Raw genomic sequence first — 14994 nt, forward strand, 5'->3', positions numbered from 1 at the left:
CCCAAATGGGCCTGGACACACAAACACTGAATAGTAACACAGGTAGGAAGCAAACAAAAGGAACGTTCTCACCCATCAGATGCTGTAGGCGTGGATGGTGTCACTTGGATAGATGCAACCTCCCATACGATAGATTAGGTTGATGTGTTACCATACGGAGATGATGCCAACGTAAAAGCCTCAGCAAAGGCAGGAGACGGGAACAAGAAATCCCTAGTATACCCTGGTGAAGGGGCAGGGACTAAATTACCCTACCTGCCTATACGAGGTACTTGCCCCACAAGGAGCGTCCCCGTCCGGATACCTATCCCTAAAAGCGGGCGGAATCCCTAGTACACCCTATAAAAGGTAAACTCCCGACGTGTCACGTTTCATTCAGGACGAACTCATCAGGGAAGATGTACATATGCAATGACAAGCTAATGATGGAGCTTGCATTGCCAAAAAGCAAAAAGAGGGGAAAGGGGAGGGTTGTAGAAACAAGCACGCAGTGGTTAAAGCTGCATATACAAATGTTCCAGCAAATATAGAAGGGGCCCGGCCAGTGGAGCCAAGACCACCAAAAACCACAAGTAGCTTGAATGCAGGCTCACCAGTGGGTGATGCCTGCGGGAGTCCAAATATGACCCAGGATAAATATTATCCAAATCGGCTGTCAGCAAAGGGCGCTTACCTGTCAGCGCTTTTAAATACTTGGACAAGCGCGCCAGTATCCCGGACCCGCCCCCACTTCCGACCACATGACTCTAGGTAAAGGAAGTCACGTGACCGGTGGAACGCTGGGAAGAGAGGCGGCGCATCGCGGCGATGCACCCCAAGGTCCGCAATGCCATCTAGTGACGTCGTGGGTCACGTGACTACATCACATGATCGGACCAGACTGACCAAGGAGCCCAGCGCCGCAAACAAGCCACATCCTCCAAATGCATGCGTGCCACAGTAGGGGTGGTTAGACGTGTAGTCAGGGGGCGGGCTGTATGTAAAGCAACCCAGATGCCTCAGACTAATGAGCCGGGCGTCATGGGTGGCGATTGGAGCATGTAGTGTAACAAAGCCCCTAGTAACTTTATTTAGAATATTAATAATACAGAGCTATAAATGGCTGGCTGAGGGGACACCAGCCTCAATCAGATAACTAATTAGCTGGAGTTCACTATAGGGACCAGAGCAACAAAAAAAAAACAGAGCAATGCATAATATGGAACGAAGATTTTCAAATGTAACAACTGAAATTCAGTTGTTCATTCAAGCCTAATGGGGCCATAGTTTTTAAATAATAAATCCAACGGATCTCGCGTTGGAGAATGGCACGGTCCCAATCCCCCCCACGCCGTGGAGGAAAAACACGATCAATACCCATTACTGATATACAGGCTTTCCCATTATGGTGGCTATGAATGTGATTGGCCACAGGTGTATCTTTGGCCTTAGAAATATCGTTTAAATGTTCGCCAACTCTTCTACGGAGCTCACGGATGGTCTTGCCCACATATCCCCTACCGCATTTGCATGTCAGGAGATATATCACCCCACGGGTGCGGCAGTTAATAAAATGATGGATAGAATATTCCTTGCCCATAACAGTGCTACGGAACGTCTTCCCGGTGCGTAAATGAGTGCAGGCAATGCAGCCACTGCACCTATAGCAACCCTTAACATTAGATTTTAACCATGTAGAGTCAGTCAGGGTAGGCGGAATAAATTCACTGGAGACTAACCTGTCGCGGACACTACGCCCGCGACGATAAGTGAGGTGTGGGTATTCGCCCACCACCTCTCTCAGATCAGGATCCAGTAGAAGAATTCCCCAATTTTTCCGAAAAATCTCTCAAATCTCTCCTGCAGCCCTATCAAATGTAGTACTTGGGCGAATTAATTTAGTGGTCTGCACTTGATTGGATTTAGGAGTTAGGAGACTGGTTCTATTCTCATGAAGTGCAGATCTAAAGGATCTCCTCAAGACTTTATCTGGGTAGCCTCGCTGGTGAAACCTAACCCAGTCATTCGCCTGCCTGATAAATTCGCACTTGGTGAAACAGTTCCTCCTAAGCTGGAGGTACTGTCCCTTAGGGATACCACGCTTAAGCGGGAGAGGGTGACTACTCTCCCACCTAAGCAAAGTATTGGTGGATGTGGGTTTTCTATATACAGAAGTTTCAAGCTCGCCACCATCTGTCTTTGAAACAAGAACATCAAGAGACGGCAACCGATTGCAATCTGCCTCACAAGTGAAGTGTAAACCGATATTGTTATCATTGAGCAAATCCACCAGGGAACGGAACGAATCCACGTTACCGCTCCATATGATGAAGATGTCATCAATGTACCGCGCCCACAGACCCACTTGGTCCATAAGTGTAGATTGTTCCTCTCTAAAAACCAGGGTCTCCTCCCACCAGCCCAGGAACAGATTAGCATATGACGGGGCACAAGAACTCCCCATCGCTGTGCCCCTGAGCTGGTGGTAGACCCTGCCGTTAAAAGAAAACACATTACAGGTCAGTGTGAATTCTAATAAAGAGAGGACAAAGAGGCTGTGGGCGCGGTACTGACATCCACGGGTACTCAGAAAATGTTCAACTGCTCTGATACCCAGGGAATGTGGAATACTGGAGTACAATGCTTCAACGTCAATGTTAGCTAGCATGCTGTCATCCTCGATATGAATTCCTTCCAATTGTTTTAGCAAGTGCGTGGTGTCTCGGGTATATGAGGGTAGTGCAGTAACAAAAGGGGCCAGAACCCGATCAACATAAATCCCCACATTCTGGCAGAGATTCCCTACTCCAGATACAATGGGATGCCCCTTAAGAGGGTGCATCCCCTTGTGTAGCTTGGGAAGACAGTAGAACGTTGCCATACGGGGATGGGTAGGTAGCAGAAACTTCCTACCCAACCTCCTTTCATGCAGCGTTTAAGGAATTAACCGATATTTACAAGGATCAAATTCTCTCTTGGTGGGAAGTTCAGAGCCTGGAGAATTATCTTAAACACAATATTGTCCCAAGAGGACTTAGGATCTCGCTATTGCCAGCGGCGAGATTCAGAAGTCCGGGTTTCCTTAGCAAGTGGGAGAAGGAGGCCACTGAGAGTTCCTTACGGCTTATGCGCCTTCTCCTAACAGAGGAGAAAAATAATTTAGAAGCACTAAATAAAAAACTGACTGCAGGTATTGAGGTTGCTCAGACGTTCTCACAGGAGGCGGAGTTTGCAAATAAAGAGAAACAACTATATAATTTCCTTGAGAAATATCAGTATCATCTCAAGGAGCGCAAGCACCGCCAATTTGTGAGAGACCTAGCAGACTTCAAAGAAAACAGAATTTACTTCTCTATAGCCAACAGGAGAGATATTGTGGGTGGCAACACTGACCAATCTTCAACCGAAACTGATTGCTCCGACTCCGATAGCGTGTCAAAGGGAGCTAGATTGTCTCCTCGGGGGGGGGGGGGGGGGGGGGGTAACCGTCGTGGGCGACAGAGAGGAGGTTCATGGGGGAGGGACCGGCATTTTTTAGGGGGGACTGGCCAATATCAGAGCCAACCCAATCCTACCCAGACCTACCCATTACGCAACCGTGCCCAACCACCTCCAAACCCCTAGGACCCAGGTCGTTAACCTCTCCTCCCGCTCTCTTAGTACGGTTGAGACCGAGGTTCTTTAACTTGGCCTCTCTTTTGTACCGACCCCCAATTTCAATCAGTTTGACATTATCAAGGACCTTAATCTCTTTGTTCGCAAGCTCCGCTGGCACAAATTCTATAAACTACAAGAGAAAAAACAGTGCCGCGAGCTAGGCATTCCTTTAGACATCCTCTCGGACATACGTTTACTGTACGGTCTCAATAGGGAATTTGAGCAGCAAGAGGGTTTGGGTCAGTTTACTAACTTAAAGCTTAAAAGCAATAAAATGCCACCTAGTTCTGGCGAACTGTCGTGTGTGGATGTTTTCCTCAGCACGGTTTCGCAACAGATTGAGGATCTACATCCTTCTCATTGTTCTAACCTTGACCGGGCCCATGCCTCTGTTATTTCTGACTTAGAAAGTGATCATTCAATAGTTATTAAACCCTCAGATAAAGGAGGGAATACGGTGGTTATGGACCATGGTCAATATAGAGCTATGTGTGAGCCCGTGTTGAGGGACTCTTCCACATACCAAGTTTTGGCACGTGACCCCTCTGAAGAGTACAGAATGCAATTGAAGATCATTCTGGATGAAGCTAGGCTGTCACGGATTATTACAGACGATGAATATAAGTTTCTGCTACCTACCCATCCCCGTATGGCAACGTTCTACTGTCTTCCCAAGCTACACAAGGGGACGCACCCTCTTAAGGGGCGTCCTATTGTATCTGGAGTATGGAATTTCTGCCAGAATGTGGGGATTTATGTTGATCGGGTTCTCATATACCCGAGACACCACGCACTTGCTAAAACAATTGGAAGGGATTCATATTCATATCGAGGATGACAGCATGCTAGCTAGCATTGACGTTGAAGCATTGTACTCCAGTATTCCACATTCCCTGGGTATCAGAGCAGTTGAACATTTTCTGAGTACCCGTGGATGTCAGTACCGCGCCCACAGCCTCTTTGTCCTCTCTTTATTAGAATTCACACTGACCTGTAATGTGTTTTCTTTTAACGGCAGGGTCTACCACCAGCTCAGGGGCACAGCGATGGGGAGTTCTTGTGCCCCGTCGTATGCTAATCTGTTTCTGGGCTGGTGGGAGGAGACCCTGGTTTTTAGAGAGGAACAATCTACACTTATGGACCAAGTGGGTCTGTGGGCGCGGTACATTGATGACATCTTCATCATATGGAACGGTAACGTGGATTCGTTCCTTTCCCTGGTGGATTTGCTCAATGATAACAATATCGGTTTACACTTTACTTGTGAGGCAGATTGCAATCGGTTGCCGTTTCTTGATGTTCTTGTTTCAAAGACAGATGGTGGCGAGCTTGAAACTTCTGTATATAGAAAACCCACATCCACCAATACTTTGCTTAGGTGGGAGAGTAGTCACCCTCTCCCGCTTAAGCGTGGTATCCCTAAGGGACAGTACCTCCGGCTTAGGAGGAACTGTTTCACCAAGTGCGAGTGACTTACGGGTTAGGTTTCGCCAGCGAGGCTACCCAGATAAAGTCTTGAGGAGATCCTTTAGATCTGCACTTCATGAGAATAGAACCACTCTCCTAACTCCTAAATCCAATCAAGTGAAGACCACTAAATGAATTCGCCCAATTACTACATTTGATAGGGCTGCAGGTGAGATTCGAGAGATTTTTCAGAAAAATTGGGGCATTCTTCTACTGGATCCTGATTTGAGAGAGGTGGTGGGCGAATACCCACACCTCACTTATCGTCGCGGGCGTAGTCTCCGCAACAGGTTAGTCTCCGGTGAATTTATTCCGCCTACCCTGACTGACTCTACATCAGTAATGGGGAACCTTGTAGAGACCGAGTGCCCAAACTGCAACCCAAAACCCACTTATTTATCGCAACGTGCCAACACGGCAATTTACCCTGAATACTGCAGTCCAGTATAGTACATTCTCCATGTACTTTATCATTTAGCTATAATAGCCTGCCTACTCACAATGCTCTGCCTGTGCTGCGCCCTGATGAATGGCAGGAAAAGTCTTGGTACATCATAGACTTTTTCCAGGGTGCGGGTGCCCACAGAGAGGGCTCCGAGTGCCGCCTCTGGCAACCGTGCCATAGGTTCGCCACCACTGCTCTACATGGTTAAAATCTAATGTTAAGGGTTGCTATAGGTGCAGTGGCTGCATTGTCTGCACTCATTTGCGCACCGGGAAGACGTTCCATAGCACTGTTATGGGCAAGGAATATTCTATCCATCATTTTATTAACTGCCGCACCCGTGGGGTGATATATCTCCTGACATGCGAATGCGGTAGGGGATATGTGGGCAAGACCATCCGTGAGCTCCGTAGAAGAGTTGGCGAACATTTAAACGATATTTCTAAGGCCAAATATACACCTGTGACAATCACATTCATAGCCACCTTAATGGGAAAGCCTGTATATCAGTAATGGGTATTGATCATGTTTTTCCTCCACGGCGTGGGGGGGATTGGGACCGTGCCATTCTCCAACGCGAGATCCGTTGGATTTATTATTTAAAAACTATGGCCCCATTAGGCTTGAATGAACGACTGAATTTCAGTTGTTACATTTGAAAATCTTCGTTCCATATTATGCATTGCTCTGGTTTCATTTTGTTGCTCTGGTCCCTATAGTGAACTCCAGCTAATTAGTTCTTTGATTGAGGCTGGTGTCCCCTCAGCCAGCCATTTATAGCTCTGTATTATTAATATTCTAAATAAAGTTACCTGGGGCTTTGTTACACTACATGCTCCAATCGCCACCCATGACCCCCGGCTCATTAGCCTGAGGCATCTGGGTTGCTTTACATACAGCCCGCCCCCTGACTACACGTCTAACCGCCCCTACTGTGGCACGCATGCGTTTGGAGGATGCGGCATGTTTGCGGCGCTGGGCTCCTTGGTCGGTCTGGTCCGATCATGTGATGTTATCGCGACGTCACTAGATGGCGTTGCGGACCTTGGGGCACATCGCCGCAATGCGCCGCCTCTCTTCCCTGCGTTCCACTGGTCACGTGACTTCCTTTACCTGGAGTCATGTGGTCGGAAGTGGGGCGGGTCTGGGATACTGGCGCGCTTGTCCAAGTATTTAAAAGCGCTGACAGGTAAGCGCCCTTTGCTGACAGCCGATTTGGATAATATTTATCCTGGGTCATATTTGGACTCCCACAGGCATCACCCACTGGTGAGCCTGCATTCAAGCTACTTGTGGTTTTTGGCGGTCTTGGCTCCACTGGCCGGGCCCCTTCTATATTTGCTGGAACATTTGTATATGCAGCTTTAACCATTGCGTGCTTGTTTCTACAACCCTCCCCTTTCCCCTCTTTTTGCTTTTTGGCAATGCAAGCTCCATCATTAGCTTGTCATTGCATATGTACATCTCCCCTGATGAGTTCGTCCTGAATGAAACGTGACACGTCGGGAGTTTACCTTTTATAGGGTGTACTAGGGATTCCGTCCGCTTTTAGGGATAGGTATCCGGACGGGGAGGCTCCTTGCGGGGCAAGTACCTTGTTTAGGCAGGTAGGGTAATTTAGTCCCTGCCCCTTCACCAGGGTATACTAGGGATTTCTTGTTCCCGTCTCCTGCCTTTGCTGAGGTTTTTACGTTGGCATCATCTCCGTATGGTAACACATCAACCTAATCTATCATATGGGAGGTTGCATCTATCCAAGTGACACCATCCACGCCTACAGCATCTGATGGGTGAGAACGTTCCTTTTGTTTGCTTCCTACCTGTGTTACCATTCAGTGTTTGTGTGTCCAGGCCCATTTGGGCTGTCTTCATGTCAGTTTGTCTTCCAGGCCCTCTGGGCTAGTGCTTTACGTCAGTGCTACACATTTTTAGATTTAGTAATAAATGTTAAGTTTTACCCCTTTGTCCCCTAGGGGATCAGTATATTATGTTCTGTGACCTGTTTTGATTTGCTACTATTTAGACCTCTAACAGTGGTTGCCTGTACTGTACTCGCACACTCTACATCCTGTTGTTGCATTCGTTATTATGCTACGAAATCTATATTTTTTTCATGCAGTTAGGATGGTGAGTTCAGTGAAGTGTGGAGAAGTCCTAAGGGACAGTGCTCTACATGTAATTTATTGACTGCCTGGATGGTTAAAGAGGACCTGTGACCACTCCTGATATGTCTGTTTGAGTAGAAAATTGAATTTCCCATTAAATAACAATTCTTAGGCATATTTCTCCTAACTCTAAATTGTACTGTTTCTCCTGAATAGTTATTGATGCATTGACAACTGGGTACCATGAATGGCACAATGTAGAGTTTAAGAAAACAATTTTCCAGAATTTTCATTTCATGAGGAATACAAGTATCTGCTAAGAAAGACATGTTAGGAGTGATGACAGTTCCTCTTTAATTAGTTTAGTGCAGGGATGCCCAACAACTTCCATCTTGCCTGGACAGCCTACAGCTATCAGGACAGCCGGACGGTCGCAGGTTGAGCATCCCTGGTTTAGTGCAACCCACTTTTTGCAATGCAGATACCTACTCCATACGATCAATATGATGACCCTTGTTTGCATTATGGCAATATGTTGTATGTATGTACCATGCCCATAAAAAGAACTGCTAAAATATTCCTTATATACAAGGTGCACATATTGTAATGCCATTGGTATCTAGAAATGGAGATTTCATCTCCACAGGGTTTCTATCGAATGCCCCTACAATTCTACACACATTTCTACCACTGATAAATTCATGAAGATCATATGGAATTTCTACTTCAGGTATTTTACTGGACACATCTGTCTTACATCTGGATTTGGATTCTGTTGTTCCTCCATACTCCCAAATTCTGGAAATGGTTTCTAGTCCCTGGACTCCTATTTGTGATGGAGAAAGTATTTGGAATGGCTGCATCACGTATGGGAGGCCTGTACATCTTAGAAGTGAATTTGCTATCCTCAAAGGTGCGCTGTCTGTGGTTGTAGTTTTACTCTGAAACACATACGCTGTATATCATTCAGTCATTCTTCATCTTTCTTCTTAATGCAGGTGACGCATCTTGTTGTTAAGAGGCCACCATCCTTTCAGTACAAGCCTGGCGACTATGTATACCTGAATATACCAGTTATTGCCAAGTATGAATGGCACCCATTCACCATTAGCAGCGCCCCCGAGCAGGAAGGTAAAATAGCCAATAATATTTGCTGCCTGTCAATACTTTTGCAGTTATCTCTGGTCTTAAATAGGTTGTCCAGTCCTTTTATATTGATGGCCTATTTTTAGGAAAGGCAATCATTATCTGATTGGCAGGGTCCCCACACTCCCCTAATTAGCTGTTTGGGAATAGCTCTGGTGCCAGGAATACACAGCTCCCTCTATTGCGTAGAGCAGGGATGCCCAACCTGCGGCCCTCCAGCTGTTGTAAAACTACAGCTCCCACCATGCCCTGCTGTAGGCTGATAGCTGTAGGCTGTCCGGGCATGCTGGGAGTTGTAGTTTTGCAACAGGTGGAGGGCTGAAGTTTGAGCATCCCTGGTGTAGAAGATGGAGCTTGCTAACATTCACTTAATTCAGAACAGCTCTGCAGTAACCAGCTCATTTAACTGTAAAATATACAGAGCTAGGATATCAATATAAAAGGACTGGACAAGCAGTTTAAAGGTTATGTACACCTTTGGGGGCAATTTTTCTTTATCACTGCATTGTGCAGATTATGAGCTAAAAATCGTTTTTCCATTTGCTCTATATTAAAAATTTGGAGCCATTTTCTCTGTGCAGGGCTGAGATGCTGTAGAAGCAGGATTAGAATTTTCTCTCTTCCGTCAGCCAGCTCACCTGACGGGCTCCTTATTTCTGCTCTCTGACCTTTTAAACACTCATTATAGCTCAGTTCTGAGGTTACTGATAAGAATATGGCTAAGGCCTCTTTCACACTTGCGTTGTCCGGATCCGGCGTGTACTCCACTTGCCGGAATTACACTCCGGATCCGGAAAAACGCAAGTGTACTGAAAGCATTTGAAGACGGAACCGTCTTCCAAATGCTTTCAGTGTTACTATGGCACCCAGGACGCTATTAAAGTCCTGGTTGCCATAGTAGGAGCGGGGAGCGGGGGAGCAGTATACTTACAGTCCGTGCGGCTCCCCGGGCGCTCCAGAATGACGTCAGAGCGCCCCATGCGCATGGATGACGTGATCCATGCGATCACGTGATCCATGCGCTTGGGGCGCCCTGACGTCACTCTGGAGCGCCCGGGGAGCCGCACGGACGGTAAGTACACTGCTCCCCCGCTCCCCGCTACACTTACCATGGCTGTCAGGACTTTAGCGTCCCGGCAGCCATGGTAACCACTCTGAAAAAGCTAAATGTCGGCTCCGGCAATGCGCCGAAACGACGTTTAGCTTAAGGCCGGATCCGGATCAATGCCTTCCAATGGGCATTAATTCCGGATCCGGCCTTGCGGCAAGTGTTCCGGATTTTTGGCCGGAGCAAAAAGCGCAGCATGCTGCGGTATTTTCTCCGGCCAACAAACGTTCCGTACCGGAACTGAAGACATCCTGATGCATCCTGAACGGATTACTCTCCATTCAGAATGCATTAGGATAATCCTGATCAGGATTCTTCCGGCATAGAGCCCCGACGACGGAACTCTATGCCGGAAGACAATAACGCAGGTGTGAAAGAGCCCTTAAATAAGTGTTTATGACCTCTTAGTAATTTAGAGATAAGGGGCACATTTATTAAGACTGGCGTTTTAGATGCTGGTCTTAATAAGCCCGTGCACTAACGGTGGATCGCAGAAGTTATGTAGAGGTGCTGGCTTCTACATAACTTCTGCGTATCCAGCGCTGGTGTGAGTGAGGAAAAGTTGCAGATTCTGCTGCAACATGGCTTGCGACAGAATCTGTGCCAGATATACACCACAAAAGTGGCATATATCTAGTCATAAATGACCCCAAGGATTATTATTAGACTGGCACAAAGTGAAAGTTAAAGTACCATTCACACAGCTAGAAACACAGTTAACCGGTTGTGACAGAACGGCTCAATATTTTTAATAAAGGCCAATTGAAAAATTATTTTTAGCCCAAAATGAGTAAAATGCAATCATAAAAAATTGCCAACGGAGGTGTACATAGCCTTTAACCTCTTTAGGACACATGACGCACCGGTACGGCATGTTGTCCCGGTACTTAAGGACACATGACGTACCGGTACGTCATGTGTATTTCCGATCATCGCCGCTCCGCAGGCGGTGATCGGAACAAGGTGCCTGCTCAAATCATTGAGCAGGCACCTTGGCTAATTCAGACCTGCGGTTTGCGGCTTTTCATGGTGCGGCGGCGGCGGGCGGTGATGCCATCGGGTCCCCATGGGGCTGTAGGGGGGACCCGATGGCATGGAAGGCAGGGTGATACCTTCCTGAGGCATCGCCGCTGCCTTCCTGTGAAGTGCCTGTGAGATCCAGCCCCCTGGATCTTACAGGCCGGATGCTGTATGAGTAATACACACATTATTACTCATACAGCCAATGCATTCCAATACATTAGTATTGGAATGCATTGTAAAGGACCCCCAAAAGTTTAAGTCCCAAAGTGGGACAAAAAAAAAGTAAAAAAAAAAGTTTTCCCCAAAAAAATTAAAAGTTTCAAGTAAATAATAAACAAAAACGTCATTTTCCCCAAATAAAGTAAAAAAAAATTGGTAACAAATAGGGAGGGGGGGAGAGTAGACATATTAGGTATCGCCGCATCTATATCGACCGGCTCTATAAACATAATCACATGACCTAACCCCTCAGATGAACAATGTAAAAAAAAAAAAAAAAAAACTGTGCTAAATAAACCATTTTTTTGTCACCTTACATCACAAAAAGTGTAATAGCAAGCGATCAAAAAGTCATATGCACCCCAAAATAGTGCCAATTAAACAGTCATCTCATCCCACAAAAATCATACCCTACCTAAGATAATCGCCCAAAAACTGAAAAAACTATGGCTCTCAGACTATGGAAACACTAAAACATTATTTTTTTTGTTTCAAAAATGAAATCATTGTGTAAAACTTACATAAATAAAAATAAAAGTATACATATTAGGTATCGCCGCATCCGTAATAACTTGCTCTATAAAAATATCACATGACCTAACCCCTCAGGTGAATACCGTAAAAAAATTAAAATAAAAACGGTGTAAACAAAGCCATTTTTTGTCACCTTACATCACAAAAAGTGTAATAGCAAGCGATCAAAAAGTCACACGCACCCAAAAATAGTGCCAATCAAACCGTAATCTCATGGTGCAAAAATCATACCCTACCCAAGATAATCGCCCAAAAACTGAAAAAACTATGGCTCTCAGACTATGGAAACATTAAAACACGATTTTTTTTGTTTCAAAAATGAAATCATTGTGTAAAACTTACATAAATAAATAAAAAAGTATACATATTAGGTATCGCCGCGTCCGTGACAACCTGGTCTATAAAAATACCACATGATCTAACCTGTCAGATTAATGTTGTAAATAACAAAAAATTAAAACTGTGCCAAAACAGCTATTTCTTGTTACCTTGCCTCACAAAAAGTGTAATATAGAGCAACCAAAAATCATATGTACCCTAAACTAGTACCAACAATACTGCCACCCTATCCCGTAGTTTCTAAAATAGGGTCACTTTTTTGGAGTTTCTACTCTAGGGGTGCATCAGGGGGGCTTCAAATGGGACATGGTGTCAAAAACACAGTCAAGCAAAATCTGCCTTCCAAAAACCGTACGGCATTCCTTTCCTTCTGCGCCCTGCTGTGTGCCCGTACAGAGGTTTACGACCACATATGGGGAGTTTCTGTAAACTACAGAATCAGAGCCATAAATATTGAGTTTTGTTTGGCTGTTAACCCTTGCTTTGTAACTGTAAAAAAAATATTAAAATGGAAAATCTGGCAAAAAAGTGAAATTTTGAAATTGTATCTCTATTTTCCATTAATTCTTGTGGAACACCTAAAGGGTAACAAATTTTGTAAAATCAGTTTTTAATACCTTGAGGGGTGTAGTTTCTAGTATGGGGTCATTTTGGGTGGTTTCTATTATGTAAGCCTCACAAAGTGACTTCAGACCTGAACTGGTACTTGAAAAGTGGGTTTTTGAAAATTTGCTTCTAAACTTCTAAGCCTTGTAACATCCCCAAAAAATAAAATGTCATTCCCAAAATGATCCAAACATGAAGTAGACATATGGGGAATGTAAAGTAATAACTATTTTTGTAGGTATTACTATGTATTATAGAAGTAGAGAAATTGAAACTTGGAAATTTGCAATTTTTTTAAATTTTTGGGTAAATTTGGTATTTTTTTATAAATTAAAAATAAATTTTTTTTTACTTCATTTTACCAGTGTCATGAAGTACAATATGTGATGAAAAAACTATCTCAGAATGGCCTGGATAAGTCAAAGCGTTTTAAAGTTATCACCACTTAAATGACACTGGTCAGATTTGCAAAAAAAAGCCTGGTCCTTAACCACCTCAGCCCCCAGTGCTTAAAAACCCTGAAAGACCAGGCCACTTTTTACACTTCTGACCTACACTACTTTCACCGTTTATTGCTCGGTCATGCAACTTACCACCCAAATGAATTTTACCTCCTTTTCTTCTCACTAATAGAGCTTTCATTTGGTGGTATTTCATTGCTGCTGACATTTTTACTTTTTTTGTTATTAATCGAAATTTAACGATTTTTTTGCAAAAAAATGAAATTTTTCAATTTCAGTTGTAAAATTTTGCAAAAAAAACGAGAGCCATATATAAATTTTGCTCTAAATTTATTGTTCTACATGTCTTTGATAAAAAAAAAATGTTTGGGTAAAAAAAAAATGGTGTAGGTAAAAGTTATAGCATTTACAAACTATGGTACAAAAATGTGAATTTCCGCTTTTTGAAGCAGCTCTGACTTTCTGAGCACCTGTCATGTTTCCTGAGGTTCTACAATGCCCAGACAGTACAAACACCCCACAAATGACCCCATTTCTGAAAGTAGACACCCTAAGGTATTCGCTGATGGGCATAGTGAGTTCATAGAACTTTTTATTTTTTGTCACAAGTTAGCGGAAAATGATGATTTTTTTATTTATTTTTTTCTTACAAAGTCTAATATTCCACTAACTTGTGACAAAAAATAAAAACTTCCATGAACTCACTATGCCCATCAGCGAATACCTTGGGGTGTCTTCTTTCCAAAATGGGGTCACTTGTGGGGTAGTTATACTGCCCTGGCATTCTAGGGGCCCAAATGTGTGGTAAGGAGTTTGAAATCAAATTCTGTAAAAAATGACCAGTGAAATCCGAAAGGTGCTCTTTGGAATGTGAGCCCCTTTGCCCACCTAGGCTGCAAAAAAGTGCCACACATGTGGTATCTCCGTATTCAGGAGAAGTTGGGGAATGTGTTTTGGGGTGTCATTTTACATATACCCATGCTGGGTGAGAGAAATATCTTGGTCAAATGCCAACTTTGTATAAAAAAATGGGAAAAGTTGTCTTTTGCCAAGATATTTCTCTCACCCAGCATGGGTATATGTAAAATGACACCCCAAAACACATTCCCCAACTTCTCCTGAATACGGAGATACCAGATGTGTGACACTTTTTTGCAGCCTAGGTGGGCAAAGGGGCCCATATTCCAAAGAGCACCTTTCGGATTTCACTGGTCATTTTTTACAGAATTTGATTTCAAACTCCTTACCACACATTTGGGCCCCTAGAATGCCAGGGCAGTATAACTACCCCACAAGTGACCCCATTTTGGAAAGAAGACACCCCAAGGTATTCGCTGATGGGCATAGTGAGTTCATGGAAGTTTTTATTTTTTGTCACAAGTTAGTGGAATATGAGACTTTGTAAGAAAAAAAAACAAAACATAATTTTCCACTAACTTGTGACAAAAAATAAAAAATTCTAGGAACTCGCCATGCCCCTCATGGAATACCTTGGGGTGTCTTCTTTCCAAAATGGGGTCACTTGTGGGGTAGTTATACTGCCCTGGCATTCTAGGGGCCCAAATGTGTGGTAAGTAGGTAAATGACCTGTGAAATCCGAAAGGTGCTCTTTGGAATGTGGGCCCCTTTGCCCACCTAGGCTGCAAAAAAGTGTCACACATGTGGTATCTCCGTATTCAGGAGAAGTTGGGGAATGTGTTTTGGGGTGTCATTTTACATATACCCATGCTGGGTGAGAGAAATATCTTGGCAAAAGACAACTTTTCCCATTTTTTTATACAAAGTTGGCATTTGACCAAGATATTTATCTCACCTAGCATGGGTATATGTAAAATGACACCCCAAAACACATTCCCCAACTTCTCCTGAATACGGAGATACCACATGTGTGACACTTTTTTGCAG

At 44.3% G+C, this 14994-nt stretch overlaps 1 protein-coding gene across 1 annotated transcript in view; it reads left to right on the forward strand.

The window, feature by feature from the left end:
• Positions 1 to 14994, forward strand: part of NOX5 (NADPH oxidase 5) — a 53903-nt gene that overhangs the window by 13279 nt on the left and 25630 nt on the right. The window contains exons 7-8 of the mRNA XM_040415648.1: positions 8384 to 8566; positions 8652 to 8784. Of these exons, the coding sequence (XP_040271582.1) occupies positions 8384 to 8566; positions 8652 to 8784 (316 nt within the window). The remainder of the gene's footprint in view (positions 1 to 8383; positions 8567 to 8651; positions 8785 to 14994) is intronic.

Source organism: Bufo bufo, chromosome 1, assembly GCF_905171765.1.
Source record: "Bufo bufo chromosome 1, aBufBuf1.1, whole genome shotgun sequence".
Taxonomy (NCBI): Eukaryota; Metazoa; Chordata; class Amphibia; order Anura; family Bufonidae; genus Bufo; species Bufo bufo.